The sequence below is a fragment of the Symphalangus syndactylus genome, chromosome 12, assembly GCF_028878055.3.
Source record: "Symphalangus syndactylus isolate Jambi chromosome 12, NHGRI_mSymSyn1-v2.1_pri, whole genome shotgun sequence".
Lineage (NCBI taxonomy): Eukaryota > Metazoa > Chordata > Mammalia > Primates > Hylobatidae > Symphalangus > Symphalangus syndactylus.
This window is the reverse complement of record NC_072441.2, coordinates 88,699,925-88,719,857: the sequence shown is the minus strand read 5'-3', so window position 1 is coordinate 88,719,857 and position 19,933 is coordinate 88,699,925. Positions and strand designations below refer to the sequence as shown.

The window sequence follows — 19,933 nt, the reverse complement described above, 5'->3', positions numbered from 1 at the left end:
CAATGAATTATAAAATGAACAAATCTGTGTAGCCAAATACAGATCTAGAGATAGGACATTATTAGCATTCCAGGATCCTTCCTTTATACTCCCTCCTATTCACCACCTCTCCCTCCTCCTCAAAGGTAACCACTCTCTTGACTTCTGACAGCATAGATTTGTCTGTTTATCAACTTTAAATAAATAGAATCATATCATTGTATTCTCTGGTATCTGGATATTCTGTTCAAAATGTTGCTTGTGGTATTCACCCATGTGATTCAGAGGAAAGAGGAGTCAAGATGACAAATAACAGCGTGTTAAAATGCTGATGGGAAAGATGTTGATGACAGCAATGCTCATGTGCCTGGAACCCATATGACAATTCATGAAAGAGAGAGGAAGTGCAAGCTCACCCAGGAGCTGAGCACTAGGACGCCAAGAGACATTTTCTCCCCTATTCAGCTCCTCTCATAAGAAAGAAGAAACTCTCAGAAATGACAACGTTCCATGCTCATGGATTGGAAGAATCAACGTCATTAAAATGGCCATACCACCCAAAGCAATTTCTAGATTCAATGCTATTCCTATCAAACTACCAATGTCATTCTTCACAGAATTAGAAAAAACATTCTAAAATTCATATGGAATCAAAAAAAGGAGCCCAAATAGTCAAGGCAATTCTAAGCACAGTACACAAACAGACACACAGACAACAGGAAGAGAACAAAAAACTCAGAAATAAAGCCACACCCTTACAACCATCTGATTTTTGACAAGGCCAACAGAAACAAGCAATGGGGAAAGACTCCTTATTCAATAAATGGTGCTGGATAACTGGCTAGCCATATGCAGAAGATTGAAACTGGACCCTTACCTTTTACCATATACAAAAATTAACTCAAGATGGATCAAATATTTAAATGTAAAACCTCAAGCTATAAAAATCCTAGAAAAAAACAGGAAATACCCTTCTTGACATTGGCCTTGGCAAATGATTTTTGGCTAGGTCCCCAAAAGCAATTGCAACAAAAACAAAAATTGACAAGTGGAACCTAAGTAAACTATAGAGCTTCTGCACAGCAAAAGAAACTATCATTAAACAGACATCTTACAGAATGAGAGAAAATATTTGCAAACTATGTATCCAACAAAAGTTATAATATCCAGAATCTATAAGGAGCTTAAACCAATAAGCAAAAAGACAAATAACCCCATTAAAAAATGGGCAAAGGACATGAACAGGCACTTCTTAAACAAAGATATACAAGCAGTCAACAAACATGAAAAAAATGCTCAGCATCAGTAATCATCAGAGAAATCCAAATCAAAACCACAGTGAAATACCATCTCACACCAGTCAGAATGGCTATTATGAAAAAGTCAAAAAAAAAAAACAATAGATGCTGGTTTGGTTTTTGATATGGTTTGATTGTGTCTCCACCCAAATCTCATCTTGAACTGTAGAGCTCCCATAATTCCCACATGTCCTGGGAGGGACCCAGTAGGAGGTAATTGAATCATGGGGGTAGGTCTTTCCTGTGCTATTCTCATGATAGTGAATAAGTCTCATGAGATCTGATGGTTTTATAAAGGGGAGTTCCCCTGCACACATTCTGTTTGCCTGCCACCATGTAAGACGTGACTTTGCTCCTCCTTCATCTTCCGCCATGATTGTGAGCACCTTGGCCTCCCCAGCCATGTGGAACTGTGAGTCAATTAAACATTTTTCCTTTATAAATTACTATTCTTGGGTATGTCTTTATTAGCAGTGTGAAAATGGACAAATACACTTTTTTGACTTTTTAATAATAGTCATTCTGTCAGAATGACAGGTGGAAGAGAACAGAAAACTCAGAATACATTAATAAACTTTTTTGTATTTTTGTATAGCGATATGCAGAAGATTGAAACTGGACCCTTCATTCTGTCAGAATGGCTATTATTAAAAGTCAAAAAATAAAAAAAAATAGGTGCTAGGTCCCAGTTGGTGAGGTTGCAGAGAAAAAGAAACAGTTATACACTGTTATTGGGAAATGTAAATTTTCACTGTGGAAAGCAGTTTGGAGATTTCTCAAAGAACTTAAAACAGAGCTACCATTCAACCCAGCAATCCCATTACTGGGTATATAGCCAAAGGAAAACAGATCATTATACCAAAAAGACACATGCACTTGTATGTTCATACTATGCTATTCATAATAGAAAAGACAAAGAATCAACTTAGGTTCCTATCAATGATGGATTGGATAAAGAAAATGTGGCACATATACACCATGGAATACTAACCAGCCATAAAAAAGAATAAAATCATGTCTTTTGCAGCAACACTGGAGGAGCTGGAGGCCATAATCCTAGCAAACTAACACAGGAACAGAAAACCAAATACTACATGCTCTCACTTATAAGTGGGAGCTAAACACTGAGCACACATGGACATAATATGGGATTAATAGATGCTGTGGACTACTAGAGGGGGAAGGAAGGGAACAGGTAATGGGTTGAATAACTACCTATTAGTTATTATGCCCACTATCTGGGTGCAATATACCCATGTAACCTGCACATGTACCCCCATATCTAAAATAAAAGTTGAAATTTTTAAGAAAAAGAAGCAAGAGATCCTGAGAAGGTTGAGGTAATGGTTATGGTTATTTATTCATTGACCTGCTAGAACATTTCCACAGACTCTACTATGTGTCAGACATGGTGCTGAGTACTGACATGCAAGGCTAATTAAGGCATGGTCAGTTAGACAAACCGGTGAACACGACTACAAAATAGTGTGATAATTGCTAAGAATTTGGGAAAGGATGCTAAGAAGCATCGTCTTTAAGAATCATTGTGACCATTTCACCGTTTTTGCTTAAACATTGATAGTTCTGAATAAGCTCACAAGAATGTGGCCATCATGTGTTACTTTGAAATTATATTTATTATTTCTATATGTATCCATTTTGTCTCCTCAATAACTACACTATAATCTTTCTGAGAGAATAAAAAAAAAATTCTGGTATCATGAAGAGAGCACAAAGTCACTGGAGTCAGAAGACCTGGGTTTGAATCCTGACTCTGCTATTCTTTAGCTGTGCAACCCTGGGAAAATTAGTTAACTTTTCTGTGGCTCAGTTCCTTTATCTATAAATGGAAGTAATAATATCCATCCTGGCTGCCTCACAGACTGTAGTCAGTGTCAGTGAAATAATGTATAAGAAGAAATGACTATCCTATAAATCCCTGATATTAGTCCCTGTTACCAGCCTTCTAAGTTGCACAAGCCTACTATGTTGGACACACAGTAGGTAATCAGTAAATATCAGGCTTTAATTATGCTTTATTAGCAAAGACTTGCAGTTTTTCGCGGCTATAGTTTCCTGTCCCCCTCAACCTAATGTCCAAGGAATTCAGAAATTCAGAGGCTAGGATCACAAAGTACAGTTATGACCTAGAAGTGACCAGCCAGTGTAGGACCCAGCGTGGACTGGGCCAGTTTCATCTAGACTAGCTGCCTACTAACCAAGAATGGCTGACATTTTGCTGGAGGTGAAGCTCTGGGACTGTGATTATTCATTTAGAAACATCTCCTTACCCTTTCCTACTCTGTCATATCTCTGAGTTTTGGTATCAGAGAGCTCTAACAGACTGGCAGAGTTAGGTGAAAGGGTGCAGGACTTGGCAGGGAGATGGTCAGGAACATTTTTAAAACCTTTCCTTCTGTGTTTACAGGGAACATAGTTTCACAAAGCAGCTCAACCCCATTGATGGTGAACGGGATTCTGGGGGAGTCAGTAACTCTTCCCCTGGAGCTTCCTGCAGGAGAGAAGGTCAACATCATCACTTGGCTTTGCAATGGAACATCTCTTGCCTTCATAGTACTCTGTGAAACCAAAAGTCCAGAAATCCACATAACTAATCCAAAACAGGGAAAGCGACTGAACTTCACCCAGTCCTACTCCCTGCAACTCAGAAACCTGGAGATGGAAGACACATGCTCTTACAGTGCCCAGATATCCACAGAGACCTCTTCAAAGCTGTCCAGTTACACTCTGAGGATATTAAGTAAGTCAAAATATGGGGTTTAATTCCATATGGACCGAAAAATATACGTGTATTTCAATCCTATGTGACTTCAAATGTGCACTGTCGCCTAGTGGTAAAGAATATGGCATTTGGAGTCATTGAGTCCGTGTCAACACAATGACATTGCAAAGCCAGTTAATGACAGCTGAGGACACAGCCTAAGTCTTGTGTCCCAGCCCAGAATTACTTCACTCCGATAAAATGGTCTTCTTCAACCTTTTGTAGCAGAAGTAATGGAAATCAGATATTTATGATAGTGTTGCCTTGTGCACTACATGTATTTGCCATGTAATTCTCACAAAGTCTTCATGAGGTAGGTACAGACCTTATACCCTTGAGGCACAGCCTCAGTCACAGTGATTTGCCTACAAGTCACAGAGATAGTAATGGTAGCACTTCCCACATAACTACCTGCCACGACACCTCCCTTTTCACAAAGGCTAGTCTGACCCAGTAGAGTGGTCTGTGTACAGAACAGTGGTCTACCTAGAAAATTATCTGCAAAGATAGGCTGATAATGAGAAACATCCTTTCTGTCAAGGTTATTTGATTTTTAACAATATTTTCCCCCGATGGCATATATTAATCACCAGTCAACAATCTGCCTTCCCAAGATTAAAAAGAACGAAAATGTTATCAATATAAAATTATGGAAACTATAATGAGATTTCTTATGAGTCAATATCAGAAAATACCTCTCTAGCAATCAGTGATATTCAGAGATGCCATTAATGGCTTTAGAATAATCACTTAGCAGGAGATTCAAGCATTAAATTGGCAATCAGACCAGAAAACATTAAAGGCCACTGAAATTCTGTAATTTTTATCCACTTGAGGGCCTGTAGTGTCTAAAATTCACTCAGAGTCCTTTGGGTTAAGACATGGTACTCAAAAAAGCACTGTTAAAATAAAATGTCTCCACAGACAGATTACATGTTAACTTTTAGTATCCCCTGAATATCTGGCAGGTTTATCGTGTTAGATTAGTCAAAGTCATGTCCTTGAAGAATAGAACACCAAACAGGTAAATGTAATGGGAAAGAGGTGATGTCTGGAAAACTTCTATACAAGCGATTCTAACTAAAAAGGAAAAATCACCCTGGGGCAATGTATTACTTTCCTGAGGCTGCTGAAATAGAAATACCATAAAGTAGGTGGTGTAACAGAAATTCATATTCTCTCACAGTTCTGGAGGCCAGAAGTCCAAAATCACAGTGTGGGCAGGGCTGTGCCTCCTCTGGAGGCCATAGCGGGCAATCTGCTCTTTGCCTCTCCCAGCTTCTGGTTGCTGTCAACATTCCTTGGTTTTCTTTGGCTTGTGGCTGCATCACACCAATCTCTACCTCCATAGTCAGGTTGCCTCCTTCTCTTCTGTCTGTCTCAAACATCCCTTTGCTTTTCTCTTATGGGAACATTTGTCATTGGGTTTGGGGACTATCCAGATTATACTGGATAATCTCATATAACTTAATTCCATCTGCAAAGACCCTTTTTTCCAATAAGGTAATATTCAGATTCTGGGAATTAGGACACAGACAGATCTTTTCTAAGGTCATTATTCAACCCACTACAGGCAGAATCACCCTGGGTGACCAGTAATTATCAAGGCAGTGTAGGACACTGGAGAGAAGAGAGACTCATCCAATGGAAAGCCTGAAATGGGTACCAGGCTTCATCATATTTGCGGAGATAATGTTCCTCTAACATTGTTGAGAAGACCAGGTATGACTTATCTTGCGACAACCACCCTCTTGAGGCTCAATGCTGATCTCTTTCAGGGCTTTTTAGAGTGCCATCTCCTTCAAAGTCACATACACAGAGAACTGTGTAAGCTACACCAGGTAGTTTTACAATAGTGCAAAGCATTTCAAGGTATAAGTTAGGTTTGATTTTTAACATTGATCAATCTCTTGGTATGTGCCAGGATATGAATGGCAAAGCTTTGATTTTATGGGCCAATACCAATTAATTGGGAGTGACTGCTAACATGGTTTGGCTCTGTGTCCCCACCCAAATCTCATCTCGAATTGTAATCCCTACATGTCAAGGGAGGGACCTTGTAGGTGGTGATTTGATCATGTGGGAGGTTTCCTCCATGCTGTTCTCATGATAGTGAGCGCTCATGAAACCTGATGGTATTAAGCGTGGCACTTCCTTGCCCTTTCTCTCTCTCTCCTGCTGCCATGCAAGACGTGACTTGCTTCCCCTTGCCCTTCCGTCATGATTGTAAGTTTCCTGAGGCCTCCCCAGCCATGTAGAACTGTGAGTCAATTAAACCTCTTTTGTTTATAAAGTACCCAGTCTCAAGTAGTATCTTTATAGTAGTGTGAAAACAAACTAATACAACTGCCTAGAGTTCAGTGTTAAGAAAATGTTGAAGCCATGATAATTTTATTAATTGACTCAACAATATTTGTTAGATATGGATAACGTCCAAGGCACTGTTATAGGCACCTGGAATACATCAGTGAGCAAAACAGACAAAGATCACTGTCCTCATGGAGCGGACATTCTGGAAGGGAAGTAGAGGCAGGTAACAAACAATTCACATAACATATAAACAAGTGATATAGCATGTAAGAAAGCCCTCAATGGTATGAACAAAGGAGAGATTAGAACAGCATAAGAAGCATCAAGAGTGCCAGGGAGCAGGGGACAATTTTAAAAGGAGTGATCAGATCAGGCTTCATTGAAAAGATGACATTTGAGCCAAGACCTGTTGGAAGTGAGGAAGTGTGCCATGCAGATAACTGGAAGACACGCCATCCAGCATAGATAGCAAGATTCCCTGTGCCTAGCCTACTCAAGAAACACCAAGCAGGCCGAAAGTCCAGGAGCAGAGTAAGGAGGAGGTAATAGAAAATGAGGCCAGAAAGGAAACAGGGGCCACACTGCAAAAGGACTGAGAGCCATCACAAAGACTTTGGCTTCTACTCTCAGTGACACTGAAAGCCATCAGAAGGTTTTGCAAACAAGTAATATGATTTGACTTACTTGTCTAAAGGATTCCTTTGGCTGCACTGTTGAGAATAGAGTTCAAGGGGGAAGGGTAGAAGCCAATGGGCCAATTAGGAGACCATTGCAATAGTCCAAACAAGAGTTGATGCTAGCTTGGATCAGGGTGGTAGAGGTGGAGATGGTGAGAAGTGGTTGCATTTTGGACATATTTTGAAGGTAAAGCCACCAGGATTTCCTGATGTGGGAGTATGAGATGAAGATATGAGTCAGCGATAACTCCAGGGGTTTTGGCCTCAGTGATAGGAAGGATGCAGTTGTCAACAAGTCAGATGCGGAAAACTGCAGGTTGAGAAGGTTTGGGAGAGAAAAACAGGAGTCCTTTAGACTATACCAAGTTTGAGATATACTTACACACTTACATACATGTGGAAATGTCCTCACATATTCATTAAGTGGAAAAAGGTAACAAGATGGATTTTTTTTTTCAGTTCAGCCATCAACACTGGATGAGGGAGATGTGACTTTCATGCCAAATATTTGCCATCCCTGTACTAGGCACTGTCTCATTTATTCCTCAAAATTACCTGAGAAGTGGGTATTATTACCTGGTCTTACAGATAAGGAAACTGAGGCTTGGATAGAGCAACAATTTGTCCGTGGTCATGTAGCCAGTAAATTACAAAATTCAGGTCTTGACTCCAAATCCAACACTTTTCCCATACATGAATACTTTGTTCTGGCAAGATTTCAATACAGATACTCCACAACCCCTACTCAACTAAGCTTAAAGCGCTACTCGGTCTCTTCTAATCCGAGAATTGGAGTCATTCTCTTCCTGGTTGGGTCATCTTTACTTCAAACCTCAGGCCAAGGCTAAGTCAGTGGCCTTTTCTGTCTTGCTCCCATGTTCCAATTGGTTCACAGTTACATCTTATTAGGCAATATTTCCTGGCCTTTGCTCTCAGAAATATCTGCATCACATGTCATCTCACATGCCTAGATACGCTGCACTTCTTTCCTCCCCAGAATTGCTTGCTTGCTCTCTCAGCTTCTTCATTTCTTCCTTCCCCACTTCTTTGGTTCTCAGCATTTTTCTTTCTGTCTTGCTGACCTTCTACATCTGAGTCTCTTTCTCACTATTGGAACCAGCTTTAGATACAGTAGGAACCAGGATCCCCATAGATTCAAATTCCCCAAGGAAGTGATGCTTCCATCTTCCACCCCAGTTAGGTAATTCTGATAGCAGAGGAAACAGGACTCTTCCACCTGGTCTCTTGGCTTCTGACCTCACTGAGGTGCCCTCAGAGTTCTTGGCCTGGTCTCCAAATTGTCTTTACACAGGGGCAGAGTGCAAGGACTAGAAGGAACCCCAGGGATAAACTGGAGACCAAAAATATAAAATGACCACCCCAAAACTACCCAACTAGTTGATGGGAACCTCAGTCTTTCCCTTCCCACTTCTTCTGCTGACTATCCTGCCCCATACTGATGGCCCGCATCATTTGGTAATCCCAGACCTTGCTACCATCAATTAGGCAATATAAGCAGAGTCATTTACAGAGTCTACAGACCATAACACACAGCAAAGGTGAAATACAAAACATTGAGGTGAAGGATACTTTTCACAGGGGGCTGAGCCAAGACATTTGTCCTTAATCTGGATCTTTTTTTTTCTGCAAACAGGACAACTGAGGAACATACAAGTTACCAGTCACAGTCAGCTATTTCAGAATAAGACCTGCGAGCTCCATCTGACTTGCTCTGTGGAGGATGCAGATGACAATGCCTCATTCAGATGGGAGGCCTTGGGAAACACACTTTCAAGTCAGCCAAACCTCACTATCTCCTGGGACCCCAGGATTTCCAGTGAACAGGACTACACCTGCATAGCAGAGAATGCTGTCAGTAATTTATCCTTCTCTGTCTCTGCCCAGAAGCTTTGCAGAGGTAACAGCCTCCCTCAGGTCTGAGAGCCTTGAGCAGCTATGGGGTTTACCGCGTCCTCGCATCCTACATAATTTCCAAAACAGTGGCCCAGTGGGAGGCAGAAAATGCTGCTGGGAGGGGACAGATGCCCTCTGGAGCTCTGCATCTCTCAGTACTCCCAGAGGACTCTCCTTCCTTCCTCTCTATTCCCCAACCCCTCCTCCAACCCACTCAGAACCCAAAATCAAAGGCCTGGGAATGTAGGATTGCTTTCTCTCCCTAACTCCACTGGGCCCCACCCTCCCCTGCCTGCCACATAGGACTCCCACCCCAGAGCCTCCGGGTATAGACAAACCTACCTAGTCCCCAAAGATGGCCTAGAAGAGGCTCCACGGAGGCTTCAAGAACAGTGGGCCTCAATTGATGTGTCTCAAATGTCATTTCTTTTTTCTCTTTTCAGATGTTAAAATGCAATATACAGATACCAAAATGATTCCGTTTATGGTTTCTGGGATATGCATAGTCACCATTTTCATCATACTGCTGTTACTTGTTTTGAGGAAAAGAAGAGGCAGGTTTCCTTTCTTCCTACTTGTCTCTTCTCGAAGGTTCCAGAGATTGAGAGTTTGGGGCCTCTGATTCCCAAGCACCTCTTGTGGAAGACAGGAGGAGGGAGGGAGGCTGCAAACCCTGGCTCAGCTAGTCCACTGAGATAATCCCTGGGTGTGATCTTGCACCTGCTAATATCCTGAGAGAAATGTCCTACTGGGAAAAGTGGGACCCTGTCTCAGGGCTGCTTGCCCTTCCTTTTGGGTCCCCTCCCACCACATCCCAACACTCATGGGGTTGGGGGTGAAATGCCTCTCCCACTCCTGTCACACATTTCAATTTTCTGGTTTTATTTTTCAGATTCCCTACCTTTGTCTACTCAGCGAACACAGGGCCCCGGTGAGCATTCAGACTCTTAACTCTCCAACATAAAGCAGATGGGAAGAGCCAAATGGAAGAGAGAGGGGGATGGCAGAGGGCTGGATAATGACAGAGGAAGGAGTCAGAATGTCATTACTCAGACCACATGGTGTGAGGGGAGATGATCTGTAATCATGGGTCCTACATGGTTCACAGGCATAGGCATGTGAACCAGTCGCTCACACAGTTTATCTTGGTGATGTCAGGTTCGTTCACCACCCTGCTGATGGAGAAACTAAGTCCCAGTGAAAGGGATCATCCCTTGTCACCCAGCAAGTCCAGGGCACAGGCAGGATTAGAGCATCCAAGGCACAAAACCAAACTGTCTGACTGCATCATTACTGTTCAGCCAGGGTCTGGGCAATGGATAGACACAGTGGAAAGAGAAAACATGATATAGAAACACAAACACAGGCTCTGGACTCAGATTGGCTTTGGGTCTCATTTCATGCATGAGTGATGCATGACATCACTTGCAGAGGAAAAGACATAAGGTTTGAAGTCAGAAGACATGCACTTGAGTTCCTGTTTCATCACTGCCTGTATGGCTTTGCACAAGTCAGTTAAGCTTTCTGAGCCTCCAGTTCCTCATCTCCAAAATAATCAAACCCACTATAGGGACCTCTGAAAAGCTTAATAATATCCCGTATCTGAAATAACTGGCTCCATTATGTTTGCCAACGAGGTGTCTTTAGCTCTTCCATAGGCAGTGCTATTTGGTCCCAGGAGCCTCCTGACCTACATGTGAAGCCTGAGGGAGACTCTGAGGCTTTAGGGGACCTCAACACCACCTCCTACCCCAAGAGATGTGGTCAGAAATAGACCACCTGACTGAGAAGGTTCACCCAGAGCTCCAAAGGCTGTCAAGAATGAATGATCCCTCAGGAAAGGCGATGCTTCAAACACCTGCCTATCTGGGGACACAGTGTGCTCTGGGGAGGGCGAAGTCCTGGGAGAGAAGTCCCAGAGTCCTTGTGCCATTGACTGTGCCTTCCTATGTTAACAGCAGAGTCCGCAGGGAACATAGAGTATGTTTCAGTCTCTCCAACGAACAACACTGTGTATGCTTCAGTCACTCATTCAAACAGGGTGAGTCCTTTCAGCTTTATACGCCATTGTTGTCAGTTTTACAGCCATTGTTCACAAACTTGTCACCATAACCATCTGACTGATCAAATGACCACTGAGGGGAGAAGACAGCCACAGCGACAGGGGCTGCAAAGTTATGTGCTAGACCACTCTGGTGTCTGCCTTTCTCGCCCTTAAGGGAATGTTTATTCATACCCTGCCTTACACGGTTCTCCAACTCTCCAACTGCTTGATGCATCAGTAAGTCTTGTCCCTTCAGCTTAATTACAAGCTGACTGAAAGTACAAATTATGTCTTCCTCTCTCTTGCCCTATATCCTAGCATAATGATCAGTAAATACTTGCTGAATGGGTCAGAGTTCCACTAAGTTTGAAAGTTTCCTATGGACATAGTTCTATAGCAGGCGGCTGACTTCTCACTCTACATGTAGGGGTCTTAGAGGAGCTCAGAAGTAGTCTCTCAAGAGGGGAAGGGGGCACAGTAGAGGCCACTAAACCACGAGCAATGGTTCACTCCTCCCCTTTCATCTAGCAACATAACAGGATGGCCTTGGTCAAGCATCAGCAACTCATCTGTCATGCATCTGCAACTCCCCACCACCCCTAAATAAAGGACCTGCAGGTGGCACGTCTCTAAATAATACTATACATTTTGTGAGGCCAGTTTTCTGAAAAACAAGCCGGGAAAGCTTAGGATTTTCCAAATGATGTAAGCAATGATCTAGCTAGAAATCTTGGATTCCCTTCACCTATATTTGCAAAGTATGCTCCTTGATGACAGGAAGCAAGAAGGGGTACTCTCACTTGCTCAGACATTTCTATTGCCTTTGCAAATTCCTCCTGAAGACAAGTCAACTCACACTTAGACAAATCAAAAAACTAATTTCCCACAAATTTGTTAGCTTTCTCCTTAGCAAAAAGAAAAAAAAAATGTGCTTTGGAGAGTTTGAGGTTTTTTTGGTTTTTTGTTTGTTTGTTTTTTGTTTTTTGTGTTTTTTTGAGACAGAGTGTCACTCTGTCACCAAGGGTGGAGTGCAGTAGCACAATCACAGCTCACTGCAGCCTCAACCTCCTGAGGCCCAGGTGATCCTTTTACCTCGGCCTCCCAAGTAGCTGCAACTACAGGTGAGCACAATCACATCAGGATGATTTTTCTACTTTTTGTAGAGACGGGGTTTCACCGTGTTGCCCAGGCTGGTCTCAAACTTCTGCGCTCAAGTGATCCACCTGCCTCGTCCTCCCAAAGTGTTGGGATTACAGGCATGAGCCACTGTGCCCAGTCGAGATCTTGATAATTCTCTAAATACTTCTTCATTAATTTAAAGTGTTAAAATCTTTGAGTAGGTTCTTTGAGGGCCGTAGGGACTTCTGTTATTATTTCTGTAATGTGCATTCCAGGCAGAGCTGTTCTTAAGGCCGAGTGTTCCTATCCTACCAATTCCCCATGCTTGAGGAGACCCCAGTGACATGATGACAAGGCAGTTAGAATTATAGCAAAAGATGGAGCAGGCAAAATGGGCAGTTTCAGTCATAGCTAGTAAAAATTTGAGACAAAACATATAATATAACTATCTGGTATATAAGTTTTTTCTTAAAAATGGAGGAAGGAAAGTAGAGCTGGACAAAGGACAAGAATACTTCCTTCCCTTCGTACAGCAAGGCTGCCTTTCTCTGGCTTTTGAGCCCACTGGTTTGCTGCAGTGTTGCTGTTCTGTTTAGGGCTCAGGAAATGCCACTAAACCCTCGCAAGTTTAATAGCTAGTCGTCCTTGGTCTTCCACTGAACATTCCCCGCCCTTCCTCTGGAAGAACTTTGACATATTCTCTTTTTTGTCACACAGTATTTCCTAAGAATGTATCTGTGCATTAACTTCTTTGTCTCTGTGTAAGCCAAATTGGTATGATTCTTTTTACAGGAAACGGAAATCTGGACACCTATAAAAAATGATACTATCACAATTTACTCCACAATTAATCACTCCAAAGAGGTAAGCCCACAATTGCTCCACGTTTTTATAGTCTTGCCTCTCTCCACAGACCTATGATTTTGCAAATAAAGTAAAAATAAAAGGGTCATTTTACAGATGCACAAACACCAACAGCATACGGAAACTCTCAGGACATCACCAAAACATATGCAAGAAGTTATTTTGTATTAGGATCACCATGCATAACTGAGTTTTCAAATTACACGATTTTTAATTTAATCCTGCCCTATGCTATCAATATATCTACTACCTGCCTGTCTGTAGTCTCCAATCCTCTCTCTGTAGTTATGAGAGGTGGGCTGAGGTTCCAGTTCCAATTAACCTACTTCATCTTCCTCTTTTTCCCACAGAGTAAACCCACTTTTTCCAGGGCAACTGCCCTTGACAATGTCGTGTAAGTTGCTGAAAGGCCTCAAAGGAATTCAGAAATGACACATCTTCTGATCCCATGAGAGAGAACAAAGAACAGGAAGCTTGGTTCCTCTTGTTCGCAGCAACAGAATTTGAATATCTAGGATAGGATGATCACCTCCAGTCCTTTGGATTTAAACCTGCTTACCTGAGTCAAACACCTAAGGATAACATTATTTCCAGCATGTGATTCAAATAATATTTTCCCATCCACTTCAGGCCAAAACATGTTAAGATAACACACCAGCACATTGACTCTCTCTTTGATAACTAAGCAAATGGAATTATGGTTGACAGAGAGTTTGTAATCCAGAAGACAACCACTTCTCTCCTTTTAGAAAGCAGCAGGATTGACTTATTGAGAAATAATACAGTGTGTTGGTTACATGTGTAGTCTCTGGAGTTGGATGGGCCCATGCTCATATCCTGATACAAGTTGAGCATCCCTTTGAAATGCTTGGGACTAGAAATGTTTCAGATTACAATTTTTTTTCAGATTTTGGAATATTTGCATTATATTTAGTGGTTGAGTATCCAAATCCAAAAATCCGAAATTTAAAATGCTCCAGTGAGCATTTCCCTTGAGTTTCATTCATGTTGATGCAGTGCTCAAACTCTCAGATTTTGGAGCATTTTGGATATTGGATTTTTGGATTTGGAATGCTTAACTTGTACAATGTTTATTAGACACATCTCCTGGGACATATTGCCTAACCTTTTGGAGCCTTAGTCTCCCAGACTGAAAAAGGAAGAGGATGGTATCACATCAGCTCCATTGTTTGAGCCAAGAATCTAAGTCATCCCTGACTCCAGTGTCTTTGTCACCAGGCCCTTTGGACTCTACCTCAGAAATATTTCTTGGACCTTCCACTTCTCCTCCAACTCCTTGACCAGCATCCTGTATCCAACCATCACCACCTCTAACCTGAATCCTACCTGAAGCTCAGAACAGTTCTCCTCATTTTTGTTCTTGTCCCTCTCCAACCCACTCTCCACAAGACGACCAGAGTAATGTTTTTAATATAAATTGGATTATTCAGTTGCCTGCTTAAAACCCTGCAGGCTTCCCAATGCACTCAGAAAGAAATCCAGTTTCCATGGCCCTGGATGGTCTGGCCCACCTCCAGCCTCAGCTAGCATTACTCTTCCGACACTCTCTATGTAGCTTCCCTGATCTTCTTTCAGCTCCTCTATTAAAGGAAAAGTTCTTTATGTTAATTATTTACATCTTCCTGCAGGCCCTTCCCCTGCCTGCTGGGGTCCTCCTGTTCTCTAGGTCTTAATTTAAATATGTCACCTCCTAAGAGAAACCTTCCCAGACCACTCTATCTAAAATTAGTCTTCCAGGCTGGGCATGGTGGCTCATGCCTGTAATGCCAGTACTTTGGAAGGCCAAGGGGGGAGATCACTTGAGGTCAGGAGTTCAAGACTAGCCTGGCCAACTTGGTGAAACCCCGTCTTTACTAAAAATACAAAAAAATTAGCCAGGCGTGGTGGTGCACCCCTAAAATCCCAGCTATTTGAGAGACGGAGGCAGGAGAATTGCTTGAACCCAGGAGGCGGAGGTTCCAGTGAGCCAAAATCGTGCCAGCGTATTCCAGTCTGGGTGACACAGTGAGACTCTGTCTCAAAAAATAAATAAATAAAATAAAATAAAATAGATCTTATTATTCTCTTATATGTCATTTATCACATCATTAAATATTTATTTTTACTTGTTTAACATCTATTTCTCCCACTATACCCTAAGCTCTTCAGGAACAGAGACAATAACTATTTTGTTTATCAGTGTAACCCTAGCACCTAACGCAGTATCTAGCATATAGCAAGTGTTCAAAAACATTTTTTAATAAATAAATGAATATGTAATGGGGTTTTGTGAAAATAAAATAAGACAATACACCTGGAGTCCTTAGCATAGCTCTCAGCCACATAAAGGAGCTCAATAAATGTCAGTCAGCATTGCTGGTATAATTACTGATATAATTCGTATAAATTAATAATAGTAAAAATTAATTATTATTACTGAATTACACAGAATCATCTCACAAACCTTCAGCACAAGACATGTGACACAGATCAGCTCTCAAGACCACAAGATTCAAACGGAAGGGGTGGGAGAGTTGGAATGGGGAAAAACTGAAATAATGGCTGAAAAGAATAGAAAAAAACAAAGCTCATCAAAGTTAATTAATCTCAAATACCAGCCATCAATTACAGTATTAGTCAGTGGAGTAGGACAAGATAGGGAAGCTTAATCAAGAATCAAAGTTAATTAATCTCAAATACCAGCCATCAATTACAGTATTAGTTAGTGGAGTAGGACAAGATAGGGAAGCTTAATCAAGAAGAAGGAAGAGTTTCCAAGGAATAGGTTCTAGGTTCATGGAGACTTCAAAAAAAAGAGTAAAAAGAGGGCTACTGCCATGTCTGTGCAACATGACCTGAAGCTCAGGAAATCTCACTGGGCAGGTAAGAGAGTGCTTTCCTTTCAAGGGGACCCAAAAAAAAAAAATATATATATATATATATATATATATAAAGCTTTTTTGTGTGTGTGGAAACTTTGAAGAATTCCAAGGTTCTTGAGAGAGGGAAAAGGAATAATCTGTAAAGTCAGTGCAGATAGAAAAAATTTGCAACATCTAGGGTGCCCAAAACCAGCAAGAAAATTAGGGGATATGTCATGGAAGGCACTACTAATCCATCTAGAGCAGGAAATCTACCAGAATCTACCCTGAATCTGGACTGCACTGGGGAGGATCACAAACAAAACAAAAACTAAGGGCGTATCTATGGATAGCTAAGAGGTGAGTAAGAAAAGAACTCATAAGAAAGCTAAGCTCACATGTCATTATAGACCAGCTACTAAAACATAGAATTCCTGATTGTTATATTTCTTTCAATCTCTTCAATCTTCTCCCATTTTATCACAAATACCACATTCTCTTCTCCTGGCTTCTGTGACACTACATTCCCCAAGTTTTACTCCTTCCTTCCTAGCTGCTTAGGCTCTTTGCAGATCCACTGCCTCCTCCACAGGACCAGTAAAGACTGAAGCTAAGGCTCACATATGGGTCCCTTTCACTTCTCCATCTAAGTACTCTTCTTACCTGATGTCAGCCATTCCTATTGCCTTAATAGCCTTTATAAGCTAATGGTTCCCAAACACATCTTTAGTGCTGACCTCCTGGCTTACCTCATTAACTGCCTACTTGGCATCACCATTTGCATATCTGGTAGATATATCAAAGTTTTTTAAAAAATCAAAACTTTTGGGCAGATGCGGTGGCTCATGCCTGTAATCCCAGCACTTTGGGAGGCCGAGGCGGGTGGATCACTTGAGGTCAGGAGTTCGACACCAGCCTGGCCAACATGGTGAAACCCTGTCTCTACTAAAAATACAAAAATTAGCCAGGTGTGATGGTGGGTGCCTGTAATCCCAGGTACTCAGCAGGCTGAGGCAGGAGAATCACTTGAAACCGGGAGGCAGAGGTTGCAGTGAGCCAAGATCATGCCACTGCACTCCAGCCTGGGCAACAGTGTGAGACTCTAAAAAAAAAAAAAATCAAAACTCTTGATTTCTCTTATCAAGCCTTTTCTTCTACTATGCTTTTTCATATCAGTAAATGGTATCATTGTTATGGGACACTCTTGAACAGATCTCCTTTACAAAACTGAAAACTACCCAGTACTCACCATATAACTAATCACTTTTGTTTTCTTGTGGGAAACAAATGGATTTAATCAACAATAACCTAATCTATTGTTCTAAAGTTAAATACATTAAGACCCAGATGCCCCATTCCCAAAAGATAAATCATGCATTTTGCAAGCAGGGAAGAAAACATGCAATGCTTATAAAATTCCTACCAAAAAACAAACTTTCTTTGCCCAGGAGGTAAGCTTGTTCTTTAATATTTTTATTGTAGAATTGAGGAAATGGTAGCCCCATTAAACTACTTTGAATAAGGTAAGATAGCTGTGATTGGCTGTCCTGGAAAGGGAATAAAAATACTCTTCCCACTCTGCCAGCCCCCAGTCATTCCCGCTAGGTGGTCGCAAAGCATTGACAAGGCCTACAAGACCCCTACTCACATCTCTACTCCTTCTTTCACAGCATTCCAGCCACACTGTTCTTTATTCAGCTCCTAGAATAATCCAGACTCTCCTTCCTACTTCTGTGCCTCATGCATACTGGGACCACATCCCCATGAGGCAACAATTAGCTGGTGCTGAGTAGCCTCTGTTCTATTCTAAATGGGGCTTGCACTTCACATTTCACTCCTGGCCTGCCCTGCCTACTTCACTCACTTAAGATACCTACCTAGTACTGAAAAGAGTTAAGTTTCCAACCTCTTACCTACACCATGAAGCTTTGCCCCACATCAAGTTGGTCAAAAGAGCACATTAACTAGCCCCAAAATAACAATGTCTGATCTCACTTGTCCACACCCCATCCCCTCAAGCCAACACCTGAACCCCGTGTAGCTTTAGGACACTTGCCTGAAGCTTTTATCGTTTAGCCTCCCTCAGGGTTCAGTGTATACGTTGATATGAGGAAGCAGGGCCACAGCTAGATGCAGAACAGAGAGAAGGCTACCCTGCCCAAGGTCACTGGATAGACATTTCACCCTGAGTTTCAAGGTGATGAAAAGAATGGGCTAAGAAGTGACTTCTCAAATGGGGAGGGAGCAAGTCTGACCCCTGACTTTCCCCTTCCCAGAGGCTATCTAAAAGCACTCCCTGTGGGAAGAAAGGAAGGGGACATCATCACTGACCTTTTACTACCAGACCTCTAGAATGAATGGCCATATCCAAAGCTTTTGCTTCCTCACCCCTAGCCCACTCTTCTGAAGCTGCATTCTTGAAGGATACCAACCTCTAGAGGCAGGGATCTTTTCTCTGCATTCTGGTGCTCTCTGCAGCATTTGACATTAAACAATCCCCCCATCATCCTTGAGGTTTCCCTCTTTTTAATGCCCATTAAGTCACATCATCCTAGTTTTGTCTTTCTGGCTTCTCCTTACCTCTCCCTAGCTTGGTTTCTCTGAATATTTATGTCCCATAGTTAGATTTGTTTCCCTAGGTTCTGCTGACTGGATATTTTCCTGGATGTCTCATAATCACCTTAAATTCTGTTTTTCATTCTCCCTTTGACTTCTAATGACCCAAGGAAAGTAGAACATCCCTCTCAGGATCCAACACAATCCAAAACACAAGATGAATTCATGGCAATTTAAAACACAAGGTGAATTCATGGCAATTTAAGACACAGGGGGAAATAGAGGGAGAGCCAAGAGGGCCGAATAGGAATAGCTTCAGTCTACAGCTCACAGCGTGAGCAATGCAGAAGACAGGTGATTTCTGCATTTCCAACTGAGGTACTGGGTTCATATCACTGGGGAGTGCTGGACAGTGGGTGCAGGACAGTGGCTGCAGTGCACCATGCATGAGCCAAAGCAGGGTGAGGCATGGCCGCACCCGGGAAGCACAAGGGGTCAGGGAATTCCCTTTCCTAGTCAAAGAAAGGGGTGATGGACGGCACCTGGAAAATGGGGTCACTCCCACCCTAATACTGCACTTTTCCAATGGGCTTAACAAACGGCACACCAGGAGATTATATCCCACACCTGGCTCAGAGGGTCCTACACCCACGGAGCCTCGCTCATTGCTAACACAGCAGTCTGAGATCAAACTGTAAGGCAGCAGTAAGGCTGTGGGAGGGGTGCCCACCATTGCCATGGCTTGATGGGGTAAACAAAGTGGCTGGGAATCTCGAACTGGGTGGAGCCCACCACAGCTCAAGGAGGCCTGCCTGCCTCTGTAGGCTCCACCTCTGGGGGCAGGGCACAGACAAACAAAAGGCAGCAGTAACCTCTGCAGACTTAAATGTCCCTGTCTGACAGCTTTGAAGAGAGTAGTGGTTCTCCCAGCACGCAGCTAGAGATCTGAAAATGGGCAGACTGCCTCAAGTGGGTCCCTGACCCCCAAGTAGCCTAACTGGGAGGCACCCCCCCCAGTAGGGGCAGACTGACACCTCACATGGCCGGGTACACCTCTGAGACAAAACTTCCAGAGGAAAGATCAGGCAGCAGCAATTCCAGTTCACCAATATCCGCTGTTCTGCAGCCACCACTGCTGATACCCAGGCAAACAGGGTCTAGAGTGGACCTCCAGCAAACTCCAACAGACCTGCAGCTGAGGGTCCTGACTGTTAGAAGGAAAACTAACAAACAGAAAGGACATCCACACCAAAAACCCATATGTACGCCACCATCATCAAAGACCAAAGGTAGATAAAACCACAAAGATGGGGAAAAAACAGAGCAGAAAAACTGGAAACTCTAAAATTCAGAGTGCCTCTCCTCCTCCAAAGGAATGCAGCTCCTCACCAGCAATGGAACAAAGCTGGACGGAGAATGACTTTGACGAGTTAAGAGAAGAAGGCTTCAGAAGATCAAACTACTCCGAGCTAAAGGAGGAAGTTCAAACCAATGGCAAAGAAGTTAAAAACCTTGAAAAAAAATTAAAC

General features: G+C 42.5%; 1 protein-coding gene across 5 annotated transcripts in view; it reads left to right on the top strand.

Moving 5' to 3' along the window:
* SLAMF6 (SLAM family member 6) overlaps window positions 1-15,076 on the top strand; it is a 30,997-nt gene extending 15,921 nt beyond the window's left edge. The window contains exons 2-8 of one of the 5 annotated variants that reach the window (XM_063627003.1): window positions 3,706-4,038; window positions 8,701-8,964; window positions 9,404-9,514; window positions 9,853-9,891; window positions 10,922-11,001; window positions 12,916-12,987; window positions 13,338-15,076. In XM_063627003.1, coding sequence (XP_063483073.1) covers window positions 3,706-4,038; window positions 8,701-8,964; window positions 9,404-9,514; window positions 9,853-9,891; window positions 10,922-11,001; window positions 12,916-12,987; window positions 13,338-13,385 — 947 coding nt within the window. In that variant the 3' untranslated portion in view covers window positions 13,386-15,076. Of the gene's footprint in view, window positions 1-3,705; window positions 4,039-8,700; window positions 8,965-9,403; window positions 9,515-9,852; window positions 9,892-10,918; window positions 11,002-12,915; window positions 12,988-13,337 lie in introns of all 5 variants that reach the window. The other 4 variants (XM_063627002.1, XM_063627004.1, XM_063627005.1 and 1 more) reach the window with 4 other exon arrangements.
* Window positions 15,077-19,933: the final 4,857 nt, after the last annotated feature.